The sequence below is a fragment of the Mercenaria mercenaria genome, chromosome 6, assembly GCF_021730395.1.
Source record: "Mercenaria mercenaria strain notata chromosome 6, MADL_Memer_1, whole genome shotgun sequence".
Lineage (NCBI taxonomy): Eukaryota > Metazoa > Mollusca > Bivalvia > Venerida > Veneridae > Mercenaria > Mercenaria mercenaria.
Genome location: NC_069366.1, coordinates 35,036,681 through 35,064,488, shown reverse-complemented (window position 1 = coordinate 35,064,488; position 27,808 = coordinate 35,036,681). Strand labels below are relative to the sequence as shown.

Below are 27,808 nucleotides of genomic sequence, written 5' to 3'. Positions count from 1 at the left end.
CCCTCTGCAGGTGATCCCATAATACATCCTGTTTCGCAGGGATATAAAAGTACAATCTAACCAATCTTTTTGTTGAACTGGCAAGATAAATAGTATCTAGAGGTGAGTCCCTTTTAATATTTGTGTACAACAGCATAAAATGCCTAGTTGAGTGAACAGAACTATGCCAAACATAATCTCAAGTTAACATACTTTAATTTAAAAAAAAATTCTGTCCCTCTTAAAAAAAAACTGAAACACAGACATATTTCCATTATAGTTTATTATATAATCTAGCATGTAAATTATGCGAAACAGAAATATCACAATAAAAAGATCTTAAACAGAAAACTACAATAAAGTTAACAAAATCATACTTGGCAAGATAAAAATATAACTATTCACCAATACTATGGTGATTAAGCTTATAAATAAACATATAATATATTCCCTTATTAACGTCCTTTTATAGTGTGTGTGTGTGCGTGCGTGTGTGTGCGCATGTGTGTGCGTGGTGTTACATTTTGTAAAGTGGGGGGGAGGGGGAACTCATTACGAGTCTAAAAAGTTTTGTTTTTCTATCAAAATCTAAATGTATGTATGTAAATCTAGTTAATGAACTTTTACAATTCTATCATCATCTTAAAGTTAGTATTCACTCATGACCTACATTAGCTTAAAAAACAAATATTTCTTTTAAAAATGTAGGGGACTGGGGGCGTTAATTAGGGAATATACAGTAGCAGAAATCTCAGTTGCACTGGAGGAATAATAATATACAGTATAACTTCTCTCAAAATATCACCTCAAAACAGCAAATATCTTCCTACAATTGTATGCATAAAACATTTACAGTCAATCATGTATTAAGCAACCAAGGGAGGTGGCTGCTTAAGACAAGCTGAAACTAAAAGCTGAACTGGGAAGTCAGCTGACCAGCTGCTTAAGGCAAGTGGCTGCTTAATATACTATACAGGTGACTACTTAGGTAGGTTAAACTGTATATAACTGATAAGAGCTCCAATCTCCTGTATTTTTGTTTTGGTTTTTTGGTTTAGCTCCATTGATCAATGATATTTCAGTTATGTAACAGTGGGCAATTTACCCAATAAGTGTTCCTGGATTTTGTACCAATACTAAGCTTTTCTCCACAAGTAACTGTCAGCTTTTCTCCACAAGTAACTGTCGACTTCTCCACATGAATCAGAGGTGGAGGATGCATAATTTAAGACACACTGTCTTGTACCAAAACTGTCACCAAAAAACAAATGCTTCACCAAGATATCAAACTCACAAACCCACAAAACAGCATTTCCTTGTGGTGTTGCTCATTTAAGGCAGAACTGTATAAGTTCAAATTCAACTATGTGACCATTGATAAATTACTGGTGAGTTGACCTATGACTGCATAGTTCTTTTAAGATACAGACTGGAATTCTTATCGGTGTTAAAACACATTTAAAAAATCTGAGTTAAAACAATTTTAACTAAACAAACATTCTAGTAAAAAACATAAAATGGTTAAAAATGTTTTTCCTCTTTAAGAGGATTCCACTAACAAATAATAAACTTAAATAAAAATAAAAATAACTGAAAACAAAAGAACAAATGCAATTTGTCACACAAAGAGATCATACACACATGAACACACCACTTTGTTTCCAGATCTAAATATTTTGCTGTAGCTTGTATGTTACAAACCCACACTTCACACAGCTTCCTGACTACAGTGTTTCATAAATATTTCCTTTCAACTTATAAAACACTGAATCAGCCCTCAAATTACTGTTTTGTTAACTCACATATTACAATGCTTTGCATTGGTTTTAAATACCCTTCAAATAAGGTAGACCAATCTTTATTTCAAGAAATATGACCACTAAAAACTGTGCTTTAAAGCAATCAAAAACTTGAAACCAATACTGTGAAATCATCGAATTTATTGGCATAAAATTCTATGACTTCAGCCAAAATCACTGTTTGTGGGGGCATTAAACCGTAGATTTCAGATTTCTAAAGATAATCTAAACAAGGATTTTTTACGGAATTCATGGACGGAGATGACCATAAAATCCACAAAAGTATGTCCCACATAAGATCAGTCCCAAACAAGGAAATGATTTTGTCCCAAACAAGGAATAATGATTTCATAATTTCAGGGTTGATTTTGTCACAAAACAAGGAATAATGATTTCATAGTTTCAGGGATGTTTTAGCCCCAAACAAGGAATAATGATTTCATAGTTTCAGGGTTGAGTTAGTCCCAAACAAGGAATAATGATTTCATAATTTGACACTTTACACATAGAGAATCGTGATCACTTTCCAGTTGAATTTTGTTCAACAATATATAGGTCTAAAAACACATTTGGCAATAGTGGGGAAGAAGTACAACAACAGAAAAACAACATATACATTTAACATATGGAAATATTTCACAAATATATTAAGACAACATGTACGTAGCATAACAAAGACATTGCAATTTTTAGTATGTACATATAAGTACACATGCAGGAAAACTGCAGGAAATTGCTCTATAATGTAATAAAGCACTTACTTAAAATCATTAAACAGATTTACTGATTCGCTCACAAACACCAATGACCGAGAATGCCTGAAGTTATTTCCATGTTCAATCATTTAAAAGAAAAATGAGGTTAACCAGTTACAGATAATCCGAAGTTCTAATGGTTAACTGATTAACCACTGATGTCTCTAATAAAATAGGGTAATTATAACAGTAGCTTGATCTGGGATGCAGTATTCTGCTCGAGTGGATTTTGCCAGATCGGAACTCACCGGGCGCGCAAGAGCCGAGTGTGATCCGACCTTGCAAAATCCATGAGAGCCGAATACAAAGTCCCAGATCTAGCTACTGTTATAATGACCCTTTTATTATATACCTTTACCGTTTTGATTCTTGTTTTGTTCTTGAACGAAATCTTCAATGTTTATCGGTATTAAATGGAACTTAGTGACGTTTATATGTGCGCTATTTATAGAAATGTGCCGGGTCATGCATATTAATGAAAATAATCCGGCAGCATACAATACGGAAGGTACAATACGGAATTTAAAAGTACAATACGGATTTTTTGTCTGTCTGTTCATATCTAATTGTGAAATAAAAGCCGATATTTTTACAGAATTTATATAGGTACAGTCGACATTGTATTAACAGACCACCCAAGGGACTGGTAAGAAGTGGTCTTTTAATGGAATGGTCTCTTAATGAATTTCAGTCAGATGAAAATGAAAGTTATTTTCTAACTGTTAATGTGACTGTATTTATTATGAACATGCATATATGGTTTCAAAATCTGTTTTAACACCGTGAAAACTTTTCCAAGTCCAAAAACCGTGAAAATTATGGCTAGATTGTTTGGCAGTTTGACTGATACAAAGTGCCTTCAGTCACGTACCAAACGTACTCGCTAATTACACAGATAAAAAAATGCCCAGTAGAATTTTGGTACCCGGTCGCTTATTAGATACTTCTGTCGAATATTTTACCTGTCGGGACTACATTTATGCGGTCGCTAGCCGTTTAATAAAAAAGTCGTTTAATGGAATGAATTTATATACTGAAAATGTTCGGGAGGGATTTTGACCGGTCGTTTAATACAAAACTCGCTTAATAGAGGTGGTCGCAAGTACGATGTCGACTGTATATAATAAACTTGGTTATTTTTCATTTTTTTCAACATCTCACATTCTTTATGTACAATTATAACAACATATAATAAAATTCCAAAAAAGTACCTGTTGTACATGTATCAAATCTCACACATTCTATAATATCATTTTAACCATTTGTAGATATGCATTGCCCATCTTTCACAACAATATCTTTACAAAAATGTATTTAGATATTTACTTCAAATGTATTTAACTTGACTAAGTACATAAATTAATTGAGTATGCAGAGCTGCATTCACAACTGAAAATCAAACAGTAACAAACATTAGTTAAAAATACTTTTTTTTTAAATGGGTTTAGCTATACATGTATTAAGCATGTACTATTTTACATCAAAAATATATTGCATAGTACAGTGAATACACATTAACCAGTAAAATCCTATGTTTACATAAGCTGTATGTAGTAACTGTTCACATTTTCAAATATACCTTTGACAATCTGAGTGATAATATAACAATCTATCAAGTGGTTGCAGAGTTGCACTTTTACTTACTTTTCTGAACTAAAAAGTTAGTTTTTCCAAAATGCAAAATCTTGAATGAACCTGTGAAGTTGCTTTAAAATCCAGAGTTTTGCGATTTTTTTTGTCCATAAAACCAGCAAAAAGGTTTTGCACAGAAAAATGATTTCTGTTATTTTGCAGCAATGCCCTCCCCCCACCCCTCCCCCCTGATGACACTATTAACCCAGTGATATTGAATTTAGATCTTTTCTTATCTGTAATATATAACATTACACATAAACATTTAAGTACAATAAACAGACCTATTATATAGCACTTATTCATTTAAAACAATATGACATACACATAACTTAGAAGACTCAATATGAATACATCTTTTCAAGCAAAAACATAAAAAACAACACTATAATATTGCTAAACGTCACAATGTACATTTGTTGTCCTGATGGTTTATTTATTTATTTATTTATTTGGGTTTTACGGCGCACCAACACAGTATAGGTTATATGGCGCCAAACAGGATTACAAATTTTGGTTCCACATCTCATTTACATCGAAATAAAAACATGAGGTATGGAATCATAATTTGCATACCTGCTGGAATCACAATGTTACTGCAAAACCAAGTGTTAAGACCCTATTAGTCACCTCTTACCATCATGCAAGGGTAAGGCAGTGGTTCCAATTCTTTTCATACATAGATCGTCCCAGAACCACATGGGGCGTTGTCTTGATGGAATTTATAAAGTCAAACCAATACAATGTTAGGTCATCTGGCAACTTTGAAGCTATTTGTGGTAGAGGAAGACACCTGGTGCCTCTCTGAGCATTATTTTTTGGCTTGAGCAGTCACCTGGGTAGAGCCACTGACCCTCAATGTCCAGATGGATGGCTTCCTCACATGGAAGAATTCTACACACCAAGCAAGGTGACAACACCACAGCAATGAGGGGCAAGTGACTAAAAAAATAATAACTTTTTTCACACAGCCAAATAGGACCCCCGTGTCATGGTGTACAAAATGATTATTTATCCAAACAAGAATGAAAATTGCCAACAATTTTACCTATGATTAAAATAATGGAACCCTTTACAACAATGTTTTACTATTGGCTAAGATGAATTTTGCATCCATGATGAAATGCTGATACTTTCAACAGAATGTCAATACAAATTAATTACATAAATGTACATGATACAAGCTGCAAGTGTTTTGTTTTGTCTAAATAAATAAGATGATAAGCTTTAATGTAAACAGAAGCACAACAGTTCAAATGAAAATTAATCAAATGAAAATTAAGGAGCAGAAACTGACTTAACTGTGAGTCACAATTTTCAATGTATTTCTTCGGACTGATTTGGTTATCTAACTTAAACCTAGATTTTATAGGGATGTGTATTTTATATAACCTTGATGAGATCCTTTACCCTTACACTGCTAAATTTCTATAATGGACTGGTCCATCATTCAGTTTGGGCAGTACCACTTACTATTCGAATTGTGTTCACTGAAAAAATTTACTGACTGAATAGCAAACAGTGCAGACCATGATCAGCCTGTACAGAGGTGCAGGCTGATCTTGGTCTACACTGGTCGCAAAGGCAGAATCACTTGCTGCCAGCAGGCTAAAGGTTAAAAGAATACTCTACTTATCTGACAGGCTTCAACTGGCCTACTCATTCACATAAAACAAAGTGAAACAAAAACTCAAAACAGCGTAACAAAAACAGGCATGTTTAAAAACTGATAAAAAAGTTTCAACTGCCATTTACATAGCATTCTAGAAAGATGAACAAGTTTTACTTGTACTTTAAAAATGCTAAGGTAAATGAACACAAAGGTTGTGATTTCACATTTAATCTGGGCAAGCACGCTTAAAGGATTTCTTTTATTACTTCAATAAGCATCTGAGGTGTCAAACTTCCGAACATCCATACAATTGTGCCATACACTTTCAAATTGTCCTTATTAAACCAGAAAATCTGAAACTTAACACATACAGATTTACTTCTAGTGAGCAATCGGATTATGATAAGGTGTCAATTTTCAGCCAAATTATGTATGGGATTTATACTGAAATCACATCCTATCCTTTGTTAATGGATAAGTGTATCACTCAACACTTAAAAAGTTTCTATTTTTGCCATTGGTGTTGCTAGTGAATACAAGCAGAAAATAAATATATTAACATCAATGCTATTTTATGACAACAGGTATGAAATATATGCACCAATAGTATTCAGCATAAGTTATATCATACTATCTACATTATATCATATTATATATATGATATCAATAAATATATGACTAGCTATATATGAGAAATATACAATGAACACTGAGAGCTGCAGAATATGAAAAAACTGTACGGAAATACCTACTATTTTGATCCACCTTTTCTGTGACAAGATTTTTTTTACCTGATTTTTATTTAGATATAAAACAACACTGTTGACAGTGTATATCATTGTAAAGAACTCCAAGGTTGGTAGTAAATTATTTTTAAATTTTCAAAAAACTTTGATTAATTTTTAATATATTGTCAAAACAATTTCATTGGGAAATTTTCAATTGTAAAATTCAAGCCATTTGTGACAGGAATTTCCCCCCCAAAAATTTCAATTTTCGACTTTGTTTTTTTAGAATGGATTGTTATAAAACATTAAGAATATCCTAGATAGCATAAAAGCAATATTTTTTATGACAACATTTTGCAAAGTTTATATAAAAATGTTTTTTTTTCACCAGATTTTTACAATGAAAAAAAAAAAAAAGAGAGTAATTTTTGACTATAAAATAGACATTATTAAAGATATTCTAAAAATTAAAAAAGATACTATTACTACAGTCTAAGACCTTTAGAATGATGCAGAACTTATTTCCCGATCTTGCAGAATAAAGTTGTCATTCACAAATAAAACCTTGAGACAGATTAGGCAGATAAAACAGTATACTCATGTCCCCTAAATATATAGTCTGTCTAAAAAAGGGGTTGTCATTTATAAGAAAAGGACCAACTGATCCTCACTGAATAAAATGAAAAATAATAAAAGAACAAAACTATTGATGTATATGAGCAAATGAATCACTTAAAAGTTGTAAGCAAGGTCTTGCGAACTTAAAACAGAAAAAAGCCACTTAAGAAATGGCTAGACAGCATTGTCTTGGGACCAAAAAATACTGAGTCGAAGTCATGATGTGTTTAACACAATTTTTTGTACAATTTCTCAGAATGTCTTAAAACCACTTTTTCTTAAAATGTCATAAAACAATCATTTATATAAAAACACTTTCTTTATTTTAAAAATGTTGCAAATAATCAGAAACATTGGTTTACATTACTTTAGTCTTCAGACTTAAACTATCTTAAAATCAATAACCTTCATCTAAACAAAACTTCTTCATTTAAAATTGTATTAAAATAAGATTTTTGTGACACTTTTGTCTTCATTTCAGAAAAATTTCAGTAAAAGGACATATTAGTCCAATACAAATAATCATAATAACAAAAGCTGTCATAGGACAGCGTCGCTCAGCTATTCAACAGCCTTGTAAATTGAATTTTTTTGTTTGTTTGTTTGTTTTGGGTTTAACGCCGTTTTTCAACAGTATTTCAGTTATGTAAGAACAGGCAGTTAACCTAACCAGTGTTCCTGGATTCTGTACCAGTACAAACCTGTTCTCTGCAAGTAACTGCCAACTTCCCCACATGAATCAGAGGTGGAGGACGAATGATTTCAGACACAATGTCTTTTATCAAATCGTCAAGAAGAACATATGCCTCGCCCTGGGCTTAAACTCACAACCCCGAGATTTGTAGATCTGCGCTTTCCCTACTGAGCTAAGTGGGCGGGCTTGTAAATTGAATAAGTATAAGACGAAAAAGGGATATCATTTTGTAAACAAGAGGGCCAAAATGGCCCTATATCGGTCACCTGTCATAACTGCACTTAAGGACAAGAAGGTCAAAACAAGAGGGCCATGAAGGCCCTGTATCGCTCACCTGACCTATTGACCTAAAGATCATCAAGATTAACATTCTGACAAAGTTTCATTAAGATATGGTCATAAATGTGGCCTCTAGAGTGTTAACTAGCTTTTCCTTTGATTTGACCCGGTGACCTAGTTTTTGACCCCACATGACCCAGATTCGAACTTGACCTTAAGATTATCAAGGTTAACATTCTGACCAAGTTTCATGAAGATACAGTCATTAATGTGGCTTCTAGAGTGTTAACAAGCTTTTTCTTTGATTTGACCTGGTGACCTAGTTTTTGACCCCACCTGACCCAGATTTAAACTTGACCTAAAGATCATCAACATTAACACTCTGACCAAGTTTCATTAAGACAGGGTCATAAATGTGGCTTATATAGTGTTAAATAGCTTTTCCTTTAATTTGACCTGGTGACCTAGTTTTTGGCTCCATCTGACCCAGATTTAAAGCTGACCTAAAGATCATCAAGTTTAACATTCCGACCAAGTTCATTAAGATATGGTCATAAATATGGCATCTAAAGTGCTAACTAACTTTTCCTTTGATTTGACCCAGTGACCTAGTTTTTGACCCCACATGACCCAGATTCAAACTTGACCTAAAGATCATCAAGATTAACATTCTGACTAAGTTTTATGAAAATAAAGTCATAAATGTGGCCTCTAGAGCGTTAACAAGCTTTTCCTTTGATCTGACCAAGTGACCTAGTTTTTGACCCCACCTGACCCAGATTTGAACTTGACCTGACATTCTAACCAAGTTTCATTAACATATGGTCTTAAATGTGACCTCTAGAGTGTTTACTAGCTTTTCCTTTGATTTGACCTAGTGACCTAGTTTTTGACCCTATATGACACAGATTCAAACTGGACCTAAAGATCATCAAGATTAACATTCTGACCAAGTTTCATGAAGATACAGTTATAAATATGGCCTCTACAGTGTTAACAAGCTTTTCTTTTGATTTGACCGTGTGACCTGGTTTTAGACCTCAGATGACCCAATATCGAACTCGTCCAAAATTTTATTGAGGGTAACATTCTGACCAAGTTTCATTAAGATTGGGCCAAAATTGTGACCTCTAGAGTGTTAACAAGCTTTTCCTTTGATTTGACCTGGTGACCTAGTTTTTGACCCCAGATGACCCAATATCGAAATCATCCAAGATTTTATTGAGGGTAATATTCTGACCAAGTTTCATTAAGATTGGGCCAAAACTGTGACCTCTAGAGTGTTAACAAACTTTTCCTTAGATTTGACCTGGTGACCTACTTTTTGATCCCAGATGACCCAATATCGAACATGTCCAAGATTTTATTTAGGGTAACAATCTGACCATGTTTCATTAAGATTGAACCAAAATTGTGACCTCTAGAGTGTTAAAAGTCAAATTGTTGACAACGGACGGACAACAGACACAGAGCGATCACAAAAGCTCACCTTGAGCACTTCGTGCTCAGGTGAGCTAAAAAGCAAAACAGTTATAGAACCTAAGCAAAGCAAGTCAGTTCTTCACAGTGAATAAGTGTGTGAAGTTTCAATCCATTCTCACATTGTCAAGTGGTTACTGAGATACCAGCTTACAAACAAAAAGTTAACCAAATAGGGATGCAGACGCCGAAGCATGGGTGAGATTAATAGCTCTACCAATTCTTTGAATAGTCAAGCTAAAAAGAAACATGAACATAATGTAACAGAAAAATATATTTTAGCATAAAGAAGGTATAATATCTATTGGTTATATGAAATTATGATGGACACTGAGATAATGTGGAAGTGGAAGAAGTGGTGGTAATCTTGGCCTTATCTGAATATCGTGTATATATCAATATTGCATTTTATAGTAAGTTTTAAAGTCGATAAAAAATCTCGCATCAATCATTGTCGTACTGAGGCGGACCTGCAGTCGCAACTTCTGGTCTGTGGCCTCTGTATGGAAGTGTGGACCAGTCATAATATGGGTAGGCTGGTGCCCATGTCGTGTCTCCTGTTGTATTGTCATCGTCATCAGCGTCTCTGATAGTGGTACGGCCGTATACACACTCCGAGTATGATGGAGGCGGGGCTAAGGCTAAATTGAAAGAGAAATATAAAACTTGTTGACAGCATCGGAATGATTTATCAATTTATGTTAAAAAGATCTGAGCTTTTCATCATAATGTTGTATGAGGCAGCCCTCATTCCTGCAGGAGTGGTAATCATTGACAGCTCATGTACATTTTTGTGTAGTTATATAATTATGTAAATGCTTGTTATAAACTTTTTGCCTAAGAACTTTATATGTAAGGACATAAACTTGTGCATTTCGAACCTTTAAGATACATTTTCATAAAACAAATATTTCATTCATACAGAAGATATTAGTGAGGATTGAAAAAAACCTCTAAACATAAATCCCTTAAAACAAAATAATTTCACAGAACTTTCAAAACCATTTTGAAAAAATTAAAAATGATTAAAATATACCTTCTTCATATGATGGTGGTACCATTACAGGCTCTACATTCAGGCTGATTGACTGAGGCTGTAGAGTAACTGGTGCCAACAGTGCTGGTGATGGGGCACTTGGTTGTGCTGGCACCTGGAATGTGGGCTGCTGAAGAGGGATGGTACCAAGTATGATCTTTTTCAGTATCTTCAGTTTTGTACCACTACAAGGAACTTTCAACTGTAAAGAAGAACAAGAGGGTCAAGATGACCCTGGATCGCTCACCTGAGTAATATGAGCTACATATTTCAAATATCAAACTGATGATTTTTAGAAATTTGTTGGAAGATTTTCTGATGTACAATCAAGCAACTCCTGGAGGGGGGTGCAATTTTACCCCGGAGGACGCACGACTGACGACGGACATCAAGCGGTCACAATAGCTCACCTTATCACTTTGTGACAGGTGAGCTAAAAAATGTGACTTTAAGTGTCATACAAGTATTTTTACCAACTCTGAACAAGATCAAATTAAGTTAAAACTAATGATAACCTTTTCCTGATTTCAAGTCTAGTTGTCTTGCCAGCAATAGACACATACAGATATTTAAAAGAATATACTGAGCTCAACTTTTATCAGATCTTTTATTCTACCAGAATTTCAGAGCATAACAATATTTTCTTTCATATTACTAGTATATACAACAAAAAATGTTTCTCTTGTTTGGTTTTAAGTAACACCATCACAATTTTAGTTGAATGGATATTTTCCACTTTTAACAAGAGCACCTCCAAGCATTATTAATACCCGGTACTAATTTACCGAATTCAGTACTGCCAGTTAAAACCCGGTTAAAACCAGAGTTTCCCCTGTATTACTTGCTGGGCTGGGCAATATGACAAAACCTGTACTTTACATCAACCATGTTATTTTAGCCATGTGTGTAGAATTATCCACTTCCCTAAGGTCAGCGGAAAAGCTCCCTCAAATAAAACAATAATACATTCAAAGAGCAGTTTCCTTAGTGGGCAGGCAAGTAATTCAAGATCAACAACCTTATCCACTCCCCCAGTGTCACAACATTACAAACATGACTTAATAAAGGAGGAAATATTATTATAGGTGTAAAAACTGTAGTACCGTATATTTCATACAAAAGGTTCGTCTACGATTAAATTTTTTCCTACTTTCACACTAAACCGAAAACAAACTGGAATAGTAAACTTACCTCAACAGTATAGTCTATATTTATTATACCACATCCCTCTAGACCCGACGGTGGAAGAGATGGCACCAGTGTAGCCCGGTTTATGGTTTCTGTAGACCGCTGTTTGATGTTACAGTTTAAATGCAGGAGGGAAAATGAGGCTGTCTTTGGATGGAACTTTGGATGACCTGATGAAAGGAATGCATCGGATTTTCCTTGGTATGTAGTTTTCTGTAAAATAACATTTACGAATATTGTTACCAAGAGTTTAAGTGTTTATTTTGAAGCAAATCCATCAAGTAATTACATAGATAACAAGAGCTGTCTCCATAGGATGACACATGCCCCTGATGGCACTTTGAATGAATATATAGTTATGGCCGATGTTAGAGTTTAGGACCTTTGACCTACGGAACTGGGTCTTGCGCGTGACACGTCGTCTTAATGTGTCACACATTCATGCGTAGATATTTTAAAATCCATGCATGAATGACAAAGATATGGACCGAACACGCCTATCAATGCACTATCATGAAAAATGACCTTTAACGTCTAAGTGTGACCTTGACCTTTGAGCTACGGACCTGGGTCTTGCGCGCGACACGTTGTCTTACTGTGGTACACATTCATGCCAAGTTATTTGAAAATCCATGCCAAGTTATTTGAAAATCCATCCATCGATGACAAAGATATGGACCGGACACGCTCATCAATGCACTATCCTTTAACGTCTAAGTGTGACCTTGACCTTTGAGCTACGGACCTGGGTCTTGCGCGCGACACGTCGTCTTACTGTGGTACACATTCATGCCAAGTTATTTGAAAATCCATCCATCGATGACAAAGATATGGACCGGACACGCCCATCAATGCACTATCCTTTAATGTCTAAGTGTGACCTTGACCTTTGAGCTACGGACCTGGGTCTTGCGCGCGACACGTCCTCTTACTGTGGTACACATTCATTCCAAGTTATTTGAAAATCCATCCATCGATGACAAAGATATGGACCGGACACGAAAATTGCGGACAGACTGACAGACCGACAGACAGACTGACAGACCGATAGACGGACAGACGGTTCAAAAACTATATGCCTCATTTCGGGGGCATAAAAAAAATAGAGAAAGTGCTTCAAAACTTTAATCAAGGTGTTGATGCAGAAGGACACATACGCTAGGACCTAGTACCATAGCTCTCTATGTAACTCGTAGTCAGAGTTAACAAGAGTGCAAGAATGTCACAATATACGCCCGTCACAGCAAATTTCTTTACTCTAGCACCTGTATTTGCAAATGGAATTTTAACTTTGTGGTTGTTTAGTAATAACTAAGTGTTTTGTTTTTCTAAGTCCACAAAAAAACTCCTTACCAGGTAGAGATACCTTAAAATACACCTAAAATTGGAAAGTAACATCTATGTTGTACCACAGAAAAGTGGTCTTGGTTTTTCCCTACGGTCAATTATAAAAAAGTTACAATATAAGTTATTTATAGTAACAACTAAGGGAAGTTAATCTTTAAAAAAAAATAAAAAAAAAAAATTGTAAGTCCTCACAAAAATCTTAACAAGGTAGAGACTGGTCAAAATACAACTCAAAATTGGATGTAGCATGCATATTGTACTACAGAAAAGTGGTCTCGATTTTTCCCTATGACTAGTAATGAAAAAGTTACAATATTAGCTATTTATAGTAACAACAAAGGGAAGTAATTCGAAAGAAGGGAACTGCGCATGACACTTTGTCTCATGATGGTGTATAATTGTGTCAAGTTACATCAAAATCCCTCCATGCATGAAGAAGAAATGCTTCGGACAAAGTCATTCTTGTATCTGACCTTTGGCCTCTAAGTGTGACCTTGACCTTAGACCTAGGGACCTGGTTCTTGCGCATGACACTACGTCTCGTGGTGGTGAACATTTGTGCCAAGTTATATCAAAATCCCTCTATGCATGAAGAAGACATGCTCCGGACAAGGTTTTCATTCTTGTATCCTTTGACCTCTAAGTGTGACCTTGACCTTAGACCTAGAGACCTGGTTCTTGCGCATGACACTCCGCCTCATGGTGGTGAACATTTGTGCCAAGTTATATCAAAATCCCTCTATGCATGAAGAAGAAATGCTCCGGACAAAGTTTTCATTCTTGTATCCTTTGACCTCTAAGTGTGACCTTGACCTTAGATCTAGGGACCTGGTTCTTGCGCATGACACTCCTTCTCATGATGATGAACAACTGTGCCAACTTTCATCAAAATCCCTCTATGCATGAAGAAGATATGCTCCGGACAAAGTCATTCTTGAATTTGACCTTTGACCTCTAAGTGTGACCTTGACCTTAGACCTAGGGACCTGGTTCTTGTGCATGACACTCCGTCTCATGATGGTGAACAACTGTGCCAAGTTTCATCAAAATCCCTTCATGCATGTAGAAGATATGCTCCGGACAAGGTCTGTGGACGCCGCCCGCCCGCCCGCCAACCCGCCCGCCCGCCAGGGGCGTTCCCATAATACATCCCGTTTTTCAAACGGGCGTATAAAAATGATAAGATAAGCTCTCTTTCATTAATCTATGCTTATTCTTTCGATTCACTAATCTTTTAACTACCTATAAAGATAAAATTGTGCTGAAGAAATTGCCTTGTAAAATATAACTGGCCTGCTTTACTTAATTTTTGTATCAGCTAGCAGCTAGGTCAAAGTGACAAAATCAAGATAGTGGGGCAGTTTTCATCATTTTCAGGTTTTGATGAAAGTTCTGTTCTTCTAGGATTTACTTCAGTCTAAGACAGGCATATATATTTATTGTTATATGAGCCGTGCCATGAGAAAACCAACATAGTGGGTTTGCGACCAGCATGGATCCAGACCAGCCTGCGCATCCGCGCAGTCTGGCCAGGATCCATGCTGTTCGCTAACAGTTTCTCCAAGTCCAATAGGCTTTAATAGCGAACAGCATGGATCCTGACCAGACTGCGCGGATGCGCAGGCTGGTCTGGATCCATGCTGGTCGCAAACCCACTATGTTGGTTTTCTCATGGCACGGCTCAATTATTTATTTATATATAAGTACCCATAAAAAGATTCAAAGTTAACAACATTAGGTGCCACTGTTACAGTGCATCAGATAAAATTTCTCCTTTCTTTTGTGTACATTTTAAGACAAGACAAACTTTAGGCTCAACAGGACATGATGTCAAAGTCTCCTTTTGTCTTTTATTTAAGATCTGTTACAGAATTCCTCTTCTATGTAATGCAGACATATGTGTGCCCTGTGTCAAGTTATTATCATTTGTGCCAAGTTATTTCAAAATTCCACCATGCAAGACTAAATTCTCAACCGGACATGATTTTCACATGTACACAAACATACAAGTAAACATATGCATGCCCATACCCACAAACATGGTCAGGGGTATCACTATAGTACCCTTCCATCATAAACATGAAGGCACCATACAGATCATAAATCAAATTTTATATAAGATTAAGGAGGCATAAAGACTGTTAGTCAAAGTCTTTATAAGATTAATACCTGTATAAGGATCAGCTCCACTGTGTTTATACTATAGTCACTCTGATTATCGATGATAATATCGTATACGATTGGTTCTCCCGGGACATACCCCGTCTTGTTCAAACTTAACGACGCTTCAACAGATCCAGCACTACAACAACAGCCTTCTATATCCTGTCTGACCTGACCATCTACTGGGATCTAGAAAAAGAATCAGCCATGAGTTATTATGTTTTGAATCTACAGGAAGTGATGATAATGACTGTTGCAACAACTTATCAGGATTACACATGGGAAATGAAGCCAAATGCTTTCTTGTATATCTTAAATACAACCAATGAAATTCATACACAGACTAAAATTTATAAAAATTTGATACAGATGTTATATTCTAGACTGGTTCTCCGTTCCATAATTTATCAAGCACTGGGCAGTTGTTAGATTAGCTTTACATCCTTTCCAAAGTAAACCTCATGTATTTATCTCATAGGAAAATTAGTTAGGAAACCTCCAGGAAAATGTATATACATGTATCTCATAGGATAACCTGGTAGAAAAAACCTACAGGAAGATGTTTATTTTTTAAAATTTATTTTGTTGGGTTTAACGTCGCACTGACACAATTAAAGATCATATGGCAACTTTCCAGCTTTGATGGTGGAGGAAGACCCCAGGTGCCCTTCCGTGTATTATTTCATGAAGAGCGGGTACCTGGGTAGAACCACCGACCTTCTGAAAGCTAGCTGGATGGCTTCCTCACATTAAGAATTCAACGCCCAGAGTGAGGCTCTAACCCACATCAGTGAGGGGCAAGTGATTTGAAGTCAGCGACCTTAACCACTCGGCCACGGAGGCCCCATTGAAAATGTATATATCTCATAGGATACTGTGATATGTGTAAGCTAGGTCAATATAACTACCTCCACATAGGAACTGAAGTACAAATACTGTACTGGCTAGCGACCACCAAATCCAGACGACCACCAAACCGGAAGTCCCATAAATGCTTTATTTCGGTCTTTAACCTTGCTCATCTGTTTATGATCAAATGGACGCATGATTTTCAACAACATAGCTAAGTTACAACGGTTAAATTTAAATATTTTACAATAAATGCTACATTTCATTTCGTCTGCACTCATGAAGCATGTTTACATGCCGGATGAGGCCTGAAATGGTGTGATGCGCAGTATTTCCGTGAGGTCCCGCCATTAAATCTAAAGGCCCCCTGCAAATTTGAGGTAAGCAGACGAGACATTTAGTAAACACTTAAACTTAGGAAATACAGCTTTGATAATTTAGTGCATGATTTTAATACACCCTAAAACACATTTTCTTATCAAAATATCCACTTTGAAAAGTGAAATTTAAAAGATTCAGTCGGGAGAGATACATTCAAAATCGATTCAAGAGAGGTAATTCAATCACTTCTAGGACTCAGTACGCTTACTTTCCCTTGGATGGAAATAAAGTTTAATTCAATATTAAACGTAAATTGAAAATCAATAAAGTGACAACTCGCTGTCCATATATGGTCCGGAAACATGGTACTGTTAGACCTTAAAACAACGTGATTCATAGGCCCTTGTTCGGGCCTCGAAAAATTACTTGACCTAATTTTAGAAGTAAACAAATTAACTCTTTAGTTGGGAGGAGAACCTAGCTTTGTTCATGTGAAATTTCAACCATTAGATATATCTATTTCCCGAGTTATCGTGAAAAATATTACAAAAGTGTCCGGTTGTAGGACGCTAGCCAGTATACAGCAACAGTTATGTAGAAGATATAGACAATAAATACATGCATTGAAAAAAAAAGTTGAGTTATTGTTACTGAACATTGCATCCTGTAACTATTGCTTTACAAAAATTCAGCAAACTTATGGGATTGTCAGTAAAACAAGCGCAACAAGACCAAATGGATATTGCCACTACAAAGCTTATACAAAGTCCAACAAAACATTTAATTAAAGGAGTATAAAGAAGTTCAAATCTGAATCATTAGTCTCAGAGTAAGGCACTTCTTTAACATTCACTTGCCAAAAAAAGATACTTAGGGATAATACATACAGGTGCTTGAGGCACTAGGTTTAGATCCAAATGATGGATCACCGTAAATGCCCGTTTCACATGCGAATCAAACTTCCAAGGTCTGTCTATCGTACATTTACATAGATATCGCACATGTCCGCGGCTTCCTTCAAATGATGACGGTAAACTGGCACTTAATTGCAAGGAGAATGGATAGGCGTGACTTCCTGCTGGATGCTCCTGAGAACCACTTTGAGACTCTTTAACAAAGTGTAAAAAAAGTTTAATATTAACGAAACTCTGTAAAAAACAAAACAGCAAAAAACTTTTAAAGATGAAGATTGTTATTTTATTCATTCCTGAGATTTAGTTGCATGAATAAATTCAACCATGAAACCAACAAGAAATAGTTCCCCACAAATACAAACAATACCACAGTATTTGATAAAATCTAACTTGGATTTTGTAATTATATATATTACATACCCGGTACTCTACCCAATGATGTTGTTAAAAGATATCTACCAAATAGGCTAAACTACAAAATATTGCATAGATTACCTGCTTCAAAGAGTTTCATTAATGCGTTCATGTATATTTCTGATCCGCGATAGTTCACAGTTGTTTTCCCACTTCTTTTAGTCCAATGACTTTTACCTTCTCCAACAAAAAATATCTTCAAACCTATAAATCAATACAAGGGTCATTCAGACAAATGTAATTTAAGACTAGACTAGACTAAGTGTTCATGAAATACATGTATTCATCATTCATAACATTTTATATATTTTAAATACTAGCACTGAAGCAAGATTTAGCATAGCAAAAGTTCCTTCTAGCGGATATACAATATTCTGTCATTTAAGAAAATCTGACTTTAACATTATGTTGCAGAGGTTTAATCGCAGAAGTAACCCTCCTATATGTTTTCGTCATGTGATTAACACACGCAAGCATATATATAGACATTGAAGTTTTACAAAACGTAGGGGAAAAATCTTGACAGGATATCTGAATATAACAAACATCATGTGATCAGCCATTATTTCGTAACGAGATTATTTGGCGGGAGTCTATTTTTAAGTCATGCATATTAGTTATATTAATCTCTAGTCTACATTACCAAATATGCAATGCACTGGTGGATACGCTATATTAAATTTAGTAATTGTTTCTTGTCTGCCTGCTGTTAATAACTTGCATTTCAAGTAGATTGACTTAAAGATGCATGAACACACATTGGCATAGAGGCTATTTGTAATGAACATGCATGAGTCCAAGATGGTGGCACCCAAATGGTATTCCGATGCTTTTGACATTGCCCTTTTATCCATTACCTGCTCAGTCAAGTGTGAAATGCTAACCACAAGTGTTCCTTCTTATAAATTCTGTATCAGGATTTCAAAATGTCCAAGATGCAAAGGAATTGACATGATTTCCAAAAAAAATAGTTACCAATTACAAGCTAAGCCCTGTGTATGCTAACCCTTATCATGCTGGACACAAATGATTCTGCCTTTGCGACCTGTGTAGATCATGATCAGCCTGCACATCTGTGCAGTCTGATCAAGATCTGCACTGTTCACCATTCAGTCAGTATATTTTTGGCAAGCACCCCTTAAAACACTAAATGGTAATGTCCAAATTGATAGTTGGACAAGTTCATTATTGAAATTTAGCAGGGTTTAAGAATTACTAGTAAATTACAATCCATACCAGTATGTAACCATCTTTTTTGTAAAGAAAACATTGATACCAAATACGACTCATGTGACAGCTTACTGGTTTTACCTGCCCAGTTAGTTCAAAGCTTGAAATCTGCATGTTACAGGTTTGAATCCTGAGCAAGACGTATGTTTTCTTTGATTAATGGTTAAAGTTAAGTTAGCCAGAACATACAAAACAAGCAAACAACACATTCACATAACAATATCTTGTCCATCAACTATTCACAGATATATAAACCATTAACTGGTATTATGACCCGACATTTTTCTACTTACTTCTCATTTTCATAGGTTTTGCCAGATTGAGCAGTACTTGTCCACTGACAGTCATCCCGGCAGCAAACACTCCCTGGGGATTGTCAAACTTAATCTCAAAATGTGTCAGCTTCATGGCTACTGAAACCTCGTCCTGATATCAAACTTAAAACCAAACTTCGAAGATCTAGACGTCTTGAAATAACAGCTTTAGGTTCCAAGTTTCCATGAACCTTGTCATATTGTTTACATTGCAAAGCCTCACACTTGACTGAAAAAGATTAAAGAATATGACTATGGTACTGTGAATTAATTTTAATTTTTAGCCATAAAATATCATGGTTTTGGTCAAAATGGTATTTCATTGAAATATAAGTTTGTGGATTTTGATTTTGAACATAAAATGAATGGGAATTTTACTTGTTCATAAGAATTTAATTTTGTGGATTGACTCAGCCAAGAAAATCAGTCCCCTGTGAACATTAATTATTTCACAGTGTAGTAGAACCCCACATTATGATCAGCCCTCAATGAAGACCACCTCATTTTAAAACCACTTTTTTCCAGAATGGAATTATTTCTTCTTTACTTTTCAATGGCCACTTAACCCTTTAAAGCATTAAAAGCAACCATCCAGCTATTCGCCAGTATGACCACCTTATTTTCACTTCATAATTCATTAAATAGTAATTTTTCATGTAGTATCTAATCATCATTATTTAACTTCAAGCTTCAGTTTTCTTCTTCTTTTTCTTATAATACAGCACATGATCCCTTTGTGAAATTGTCGTACAATTTACATGGGTCATAAGTGAATTTCAACAACAAGCGCTAGTAACAGTCGTAAAACATATGTACCCGTGCCTGTCCTACATCCAGTCTGTTTGTCCTCCTATGAAGTCCTCTAGAGTTGGAGATGTGGCTAGTTCTTCTGCAATTTCATTTTGCCATTAAAAACGAAAATAAATTATGAAAATAAAATGATTAATTTTCGATTCTTAAATGAATTATATTTATAGGCAAAATAAGAGACAGTGCATAAACGCGCTGATTGGAAAGGGTCTAACCTGATCGGAAATGGCCTGCCATATGTCTATTATTAGAGTTTAGACATTTTATAATTCATTATTTATTCATAGTTCATTTTGCAATTAAAGAAGTGAATACACTATAAAAAAATATTTATCAATTTTATACACTGACTAGTATTTTGCCTATTTCATTTAACATGTTTAAAATTCGAAAATTGATATTATAATTTCATAATTTATTTCCTTTTTTAATGGCAAAATGAAATATGAAGATATAATTTAATAATTTCCAATACTACTGTAATTTTTAACTGTTTGCAGATCAAACTGCCCCTTTGCCTTTTTTTAAATCAATAGAATTTACCTTTACATCACAAAAGCTGCGATACTGAAGCTAATTTTGGACCTAGTCTATATAGGTAACCCCGCCCTTTCAGTTAACTTCTTCACGATGCGAGGTCAGATGAATTTACGCATATTGAAAATATCCGTCCCCCTGTGGAAGCATTTTTTTTGTGGGGGAGTGGGGTGGGGGGTAATTTACAGATAAAGGGAACACAGGGTGTGGGTCTATAGGGAAGGAGGGGGCATATTTGTTTGTGTAGTATGGAAGCAATTCTCAAGCCAGGGAGAGGTATTTTACAGATAAACTGATGGGGAGTGAGGATGGGGACAGTTAATATTTTGAGGTTACTGGGTTGTGCAAGTTAGTGGGGGGGGGGGGGAGGGGGTCAAATGTCTCCGGGAGGTGGAGTAATTTTCTTTAAAAAAAAAAAAGCTGCTTCCACCCCATGTGGGGGGGAAGTTTTCTGGAACATCCCAATTTGTCCTACGTTCATCTACACTCAAATGAATTTATGCCAGCCCAAAGAGCCAACCATAGCATTGTTACATCTTTGAAATGCTTCACTATGTGCAGATGAGTTCTACTCTCTAGATAAATTTTAAGTCCTGGGACCTGTAGATAGCAACAACCATCACTTCTTTGTTAGTTTTGATTACTAAATGAAAATTATGTTTTTGGACACTTGTATGTGTATGAATGACAAATCAATTGTGCTTTTGACCATAAAATTTAGTGATGAAGATTTATAGGAGAGATCGTGTTTGTACACAAATCCGTTGTATATTGTATTTTTAGAACTTATAAGACCAAGATCGGGTGGGCAGACGCCGAGCGACCATGTTTTTTGTTAACAGTGATGTTTTTCTAACTGCTTAAATTTTCTTAAAACATATTGAGGGCTGAGCGCGAAACTATTGTATCTTGTTCTTTATTTATATACAGTTACAATAGTTTCGCGCTCAGCCCATGATATATAATATCAATAATTTTTTTGATCAATGGAAAGGATATAAAACAAGCAATTAATTGATAACTTCTAATTATTTTTTCGAAATAAAATGGATTAATTATGAACGCTTAACTTACAGTGTTTTTTCTAAAAGTTTGGAGCAGCGCTACGCCGCTATTAAAATCATACGTCACTTAAAACGGTAATTCATATTCAAAAGCTATTTGAATATAAAAATCGTAAGCATTTTAAAACTTTTTGAATTTTTAAAATCCATAAATGAACGAAAAAGTTATTAAAAATTAAAAATTCCGATCCCATACACAAACCATGTAAAAATATTTTGTTTTGCCCACCACCAGATAAACAGGTGTTGATGCGTGACGTCAGGGCGATCTCTCCTATAGGATGTTAAAGTCATGTCCTAGATTTTGACACGTAACACATTTTTCAGGTTTTTGTGCAAAAGTGACTGCAGCTATTTGCATTTTTTCTGCCAGGGTTCTTGCCAGGCTATTATCGCCTGTCGCGTGCGACATGCCTTCAGACTTTGAGTTGTATATTCAACATCCCTTATTTCCCCCGTCATCCCTTAATTGCCGAAGGGACATGTCATAAAATCATCCCAATTAACACCCCGATTAATTCGATAGTGTATTCGAAGCTTCCACGCCCTACCCGATAGTTTAGGTAAAGCGATGCCAGTTAAGATAATGGATAAACCAATGACAGCTTCCTGTATGTGGAACGTGTGACGTAAATTTCATCGTAGCTCCGCCTTTAAATCCTTTGACAGGCGGTATCTTGTGATGTGTACATGAAAGTGACTGTTTTCGCAAGTTTTAAGATTATACATGTCATTAGATATAATGACAGATGATTCAACAATTATCGTCCGAATGTTTTTCGCAATCAAGGAAAGACAATGTAAGGAATTAAGTCAAAAATTGTGCAACACGGTAAAATGCTTTTGAACAATTATCGCCGTAATATTAATGTTTTTCACATGTATGAAATGTGTTTTCTCGGGCGGAATATCGAAAAGACAATGCAAGAATTAATGTTTTCTGTCGTCACTTTCAAAATAGAACTTGTAGAGAAAAGTTTGAAATACCCTCCGTGCATTATTTCATCACGAATGGACACTTTGGTAGAACCACTGACCTTCCGTAAAACAGCTGGATGGCTTCCTCACATGAAGAATTCAATGCCCGAGTGAGGCTCGAACCCACGTCAATGAGGGGCAAGGGATTTGAAGCCAGCGACCTTAACCACTCAGCCACGGTCACAATTTCAGAATCCCTCCCAGCCACGCCAAACGGGCATTGATCCACAATGGAAACCAGCGTTTCCCTGGATGACAGTCTCGGATTGTGTTGTTTTACATGTATGTACAACAAACAGTTGACATTTTCAAAAACTTAAAATGGGTAAGTTTTCAGCAAATAAACTCGCAGGAATAGAAGACATAAACTTTAAAATACAAACAGATCTGTGGGCAGTGCTAAAATTGTGTTGTTTTATGTACAATAAATAGTAAATGAACATTTTTAGCAACTTAAAATTGATGAACTTTTAATTGTCATTCAGCAAATAAACTCCATAGGATTTTTATGACCTAATATCTTTTCTTGTTGTACATGTATGTAAATGATGCTTATTAATCAATGAAAATACCACTATGTTTTTCACTCTGAAATGCATCAGAATGCACCAAAATGAGTTGTAGTAACACAAAATTTTCTGGGGTGACCCCCATACCCCACATGCAGGAGGGGACACCCCTCCCGCACCCTCCCCTTTGCTCGTCAAAAAATATCCATCTGCAACATGCCTTCAGATAATCCTGACTAGAACCCTGTCTGCTATATGTATTTGTTATATTTTAATATGACTTATTTATTTATAAAAAAGGAAAATTTCCCTAATTTCTTTAGAGAGATTACGCAGCCATTCTAACAAAAACTGAAAAAGATGAAAATGAAATTTTAGTCCCATTCAAATGGTACTTTCACTCTGAAAAAACTGTGTATAATTTCCAATCTCACACTTTCCTGTCTTAAAAATCATACAGTATTTAAAATACCCTATATGCAACACAATAAGCTAGGTTTAAAAAGTGAACACGAGCATTCCATTTTTTTGTGGACACATTTTTTGGAAATCCTGAATCAAGTGTTTGCAGGAGTTATCTTTCCTGTGGTTATTTACTTTTTAGACAGTACCTTGTGCTTCTTTTAAGGCCGATCCCCAGCCCTTGCTCGATACGGCCGCTCGATACTGATGCCAGATTATTCCAACTGTCTTTTAGGTTTTAAAGCTACAAAACAATCAGAAAATAGCAAAAAAATACAAACTTCTCTTGAACTGTTGAGATATAAAAACAGGAAATTGATTCATGGTATGCTTGTTTGAAATGAATTTGTCTTAACCGAACAAAATTAACCTCGGCGTTATATGCTTACTGTGTGGATGATAGACTCTACATCTACGGGGATACTCCCAACAATTTTCTGATCATAACTGGGAGGTCGGGGCAGTTGTTAAAACATGTTGCTATGTTACATGATACGCATGTGTTAAAAGAGTAAGAGTAGCACCATGGGACATCCTGTAAACTCTGCCAACCCAACTCGTTCCGCATGCTGGTGACACTGTCATAGTTAGAATAATAATTATTAACCTATCTAACTGATCTTTTTTTAACTTTTTCTAATTTATCAATGTTGGTATCTGTGTGGGGGCTCCAGACTGTAGAGGCATACTCTAATTGCGGTCTTACCATGGTCTTATAGGCTGTTTCCTTAATATGTTGGTTTGTAGTCTGGATATTTCTACGTAAAAATCCTAATATTTTGTTTGCATTGGATGTTTTTTGCTCTATGTGTTGATTCCATGAAAGGTCTTCAGATATATTGACTCCAAGATATTTTGCACTGGGTACTGATTCTAATACTTGGCCATGTAAGGTGTAATTGAATTGAATTTTGTATTTGGTACTTTTAGATACATGAATGACGACACACTTACTTGGATTGAACTCCATCTCCCAGGCATCCTCCTACAACACAAGTTTATCTAGATCCTGTTGGAGAATGGAACAGTCTTGCTTGTAGTTGATCACAAGGTAAACGGCAGTGTCATCAGCAAAAAGACGGACCTGTGAAGAGAGAGATTCAGGAAGATCATTAATATAAAGAAGAAAAAGAAGAGGACCAAGTACTGAACCCTGGGGGACCCCTGATGTAACCGGGACTTGTTTTGATGATTCACCACCCAAGACGACTTGCTGAGTTCTGCCTTTGAGAAAATAATGAATCCAGTTGATGGTGACGGTGTTAACACCATGTTCATGAAGTTTAAAGAGAAGTTTTAGGTGAGAAACTTTATCGAATGCTTTACTAAAGTCAAGGAGAATCAAGTCGGTTTGTTGTCCAAAGATGAGGTTTCTGGCTAGATGGTCCACAAGCTGCAGAAGCTGAGTCTCACAAGAGCGGCGTTCTCGAAAACCGTGCTGCAAGTCGTATAAGATGTTATGTTTATTAAAATGAGCTGAAAGGTTTGATGCTACGATGTGCTCTAAAAGTTTACAAGAGATACACGTTAGTGAGATGGGACGATAGTTAGCAGGGTCCTCTTTGTTTCCTTTCTTGAAGATTGGAACAACGTTGGCTGGTGTCCAAATATCTGGGAGTTTACCGTAGTCTAAGGATTTCTGAAAGATGAGCTGCAAAATAGGAGAAATTTCATGTTTTAGAGTTTTGAGAACGAGAGGCTTGATGTTGTCTGGGCCTGCTGCTTTATCAGGAGAGAGGTTTGAGGGTAGCTTCTGCACCCCGTTAACACTGATAGAAATCTCTGGCATATCTGGGAATTTCCTGAAAAATGAAGAGATAGAGGAGGGCATATTGCGGGCAGCTGAAAGGCAAGACTGAGAGAGTGTTAAAGAGGACATGGGAGTAAAAACAGATTGGAATTGTTGATTCAAGATGTTTACCTTGTCTTTGTCATCGGACTTAGTAGAGCCAGTAGATTTGTCGAAAAGAGATGCGATGCCAGTAGCGTCTTGTTTGGCATTTTTGATGAGGCTGAAAAGTTTCTTAGAATTGAATTTTTTAGTATTGATGTTGTCTAAATCTTCAGATTCTTCCTTGTTTCCTAAAATATATTCAAGGTAATTATTATATGAAATCTTGATTTGACATTTAATTACGTGCTTCAAATTGAGGAAGGCTGTTCTGATCTTGCTACTCTTATCTCTCCTGGATTTAAGATATAATTTCTCGAAAATAAACTAATCTATCTGAATCGCTAAAAATCTTGCCTTTATCAAGCTGTTTTTTTATTTTATACGGAGTTTGAAGGCGGGAGGATTTAAAATAAAACTTCAGTTGAGTTTTTTATTTAAAAAAAAACAACAACAAAACTTCTCACAAATAACTCTTTGAAATCATTTCTATATCACTATTTATAAAGCACACATGATTGATTGATAATTTCACACTTAATCCCAGTGAAGCAGATGACCTTCATATTTTTATGAAAATGTAATTTGGGCACCATGGGACAGTGTTAAGTACAGCTGGAAGAAAACCAAAGGTTATTATACATTGGTAAATTGATGCATATAAATGTAGAATAAAATCTGTAAAAAGATCCCTTGGAAACATATAATGCAACCAAAACAGAATGATAGCAGACTTGGTTTGATTGAGTCTGTTCATGACAGGTAATAAAATATGCAACACCTCTCACACACCCTAGCACCGGCTTAAGCGGAACTATATTACACATCTATTGAATGGACTCCATGATCCCAAAGGACCAGAAGTATAACAACACTGAATCCAAGTAGGGGGAGACTTTTTACAGCCGCCACACGGCACTTAAAGATTGCTGTTGTGATAGTTAATAAAATCTGTAAAAAGATCCCTTGGAAGCACAGAATGTAACCAAAAAATGAATAATAGCAGACTTGGCTTGATCGAGTCTGTTCATGAGAGGTAAAACTTGACCTATCAGTTGAGTTTTCTGAAACGCCAACCCATGAAAAATAGGGCTTGAATGTTCATTCTACCAGACAACAAGGAAACTGAGGAGATGGAATATGATGACATTGTAATGAAATTGCCCCAGCAAAGTAATAAAGGAGGCACTGCAAGAGCTGAAAAACAGCTGAGGTTTGACCTGTACCTAACTCACTATTTCTGAGTAAAGGCATGAATATTGTTGACATGCAATTGCTGGATAAATCAGTTATGAGAAGTCAGTTTATACTTAAAGCTGAGAAGTTAATAAACATATAAAATTATGTTTGTTTATTTAATACTGTTGTATTGTTTTACCTAAGGCATAAATGTTGTTTCAGGTTAAAGGTAGGTCTGTCATTGTAACTAAATGACATTTGATCTGTCTGTGTCTTGAATACTCCTGATGTTGATGTTTTAAAATTGTCATTGCAGTTAATTCTTGTCCCAAGGTGCCTCAGTCACCCCTACTATATACAGCTTAGTTAAATGTAAAAACAGGACGATGACATTAAGACAAAACGCTGACCGGACCACTCAATCAACAGTCAGTTAACAGACCAGGGGGTGCAATTTGCAGACCACTGGTTTACAGACCAGACAACAATCGTGTTAAATTAAATGCAAAGAAACGTACGTTCGGTTGCAGTTCAAATAACCAGTGAGATTTTAAAGCACTTTACTGTCATAATTTAATATTGTAATTATAATTATACTGGCTCAGAAAACTTTTCTTAATGTAGACAATTACAATTAAGACACATATATTTATCACATTTGGAAGTAAAAATGAAAATAACTAGTAATATTTTGTAGTTATGACTACTTTTAATACCTATTGCAAATTTCCGGTGTAATTGTCTTAAATTGTTTGGCCGTAGAAATGTTATTAATATTATCTAATATTAAAAACTCAAGATTTGTTACTTCCGAAATAAGTAGGAGATTTTAGGAACAGGAAGTGAAGTGGTTGCACACTTGGTTCAAGCGGGCGAAATGGTTTTACAATTTTAGCAACCTAAAGTCAGATACATTTTTTCGTAATATTATAGTACACACAAGCAATGTTGGTTACCAACCAGTAATGAAAAGTAAATTAATTGTAGTGCTATAATACAGAAGACATATAAGTATTGCTACAGAAAT

The 27,808-nt window shown here is 35.6% G+C and overlaps 1 protein-coding gene across 1 annotated transcript; it reads right to left on the bottom strand.

The window, feature by feature from the left end:
- Positions 1 to 245: 245 nt before the first annotated feature.
- Positions 246 to 24,030, bottom strand: LOC123550193 (arrestin domain-containing protein 17-like). Its single transcript, XM_053546753.1, has 8 exons — positions 23,861 to 24,030; positions 19,331 to 19,580; positions 17,870 to 18,011; positions 17,367 to 17,625; positions 15,316 to 15,498; positions 11,803 to 12,012; positions 10,612 to 10,813; positions 246 to 10,216 (listed from the first exon to the last, which is right to left on the bottom strand). The coding sequence occupies exons 2-8, from the start codon at positions 19,443 to 19,445 to the stop codon at positions 10,020 to 10,022; spliced, it is 1,308 nt and encodes a 435-aa protein (XP_053402728.1). The 5' UTR covers positions 19,446 to 19,580; positions 23,861 to 24,030; the 3' UTR covers positions 246 to 10,019.
- Positions 24,031 to 27,808: the final 3,778 nt, after the last annotated feature.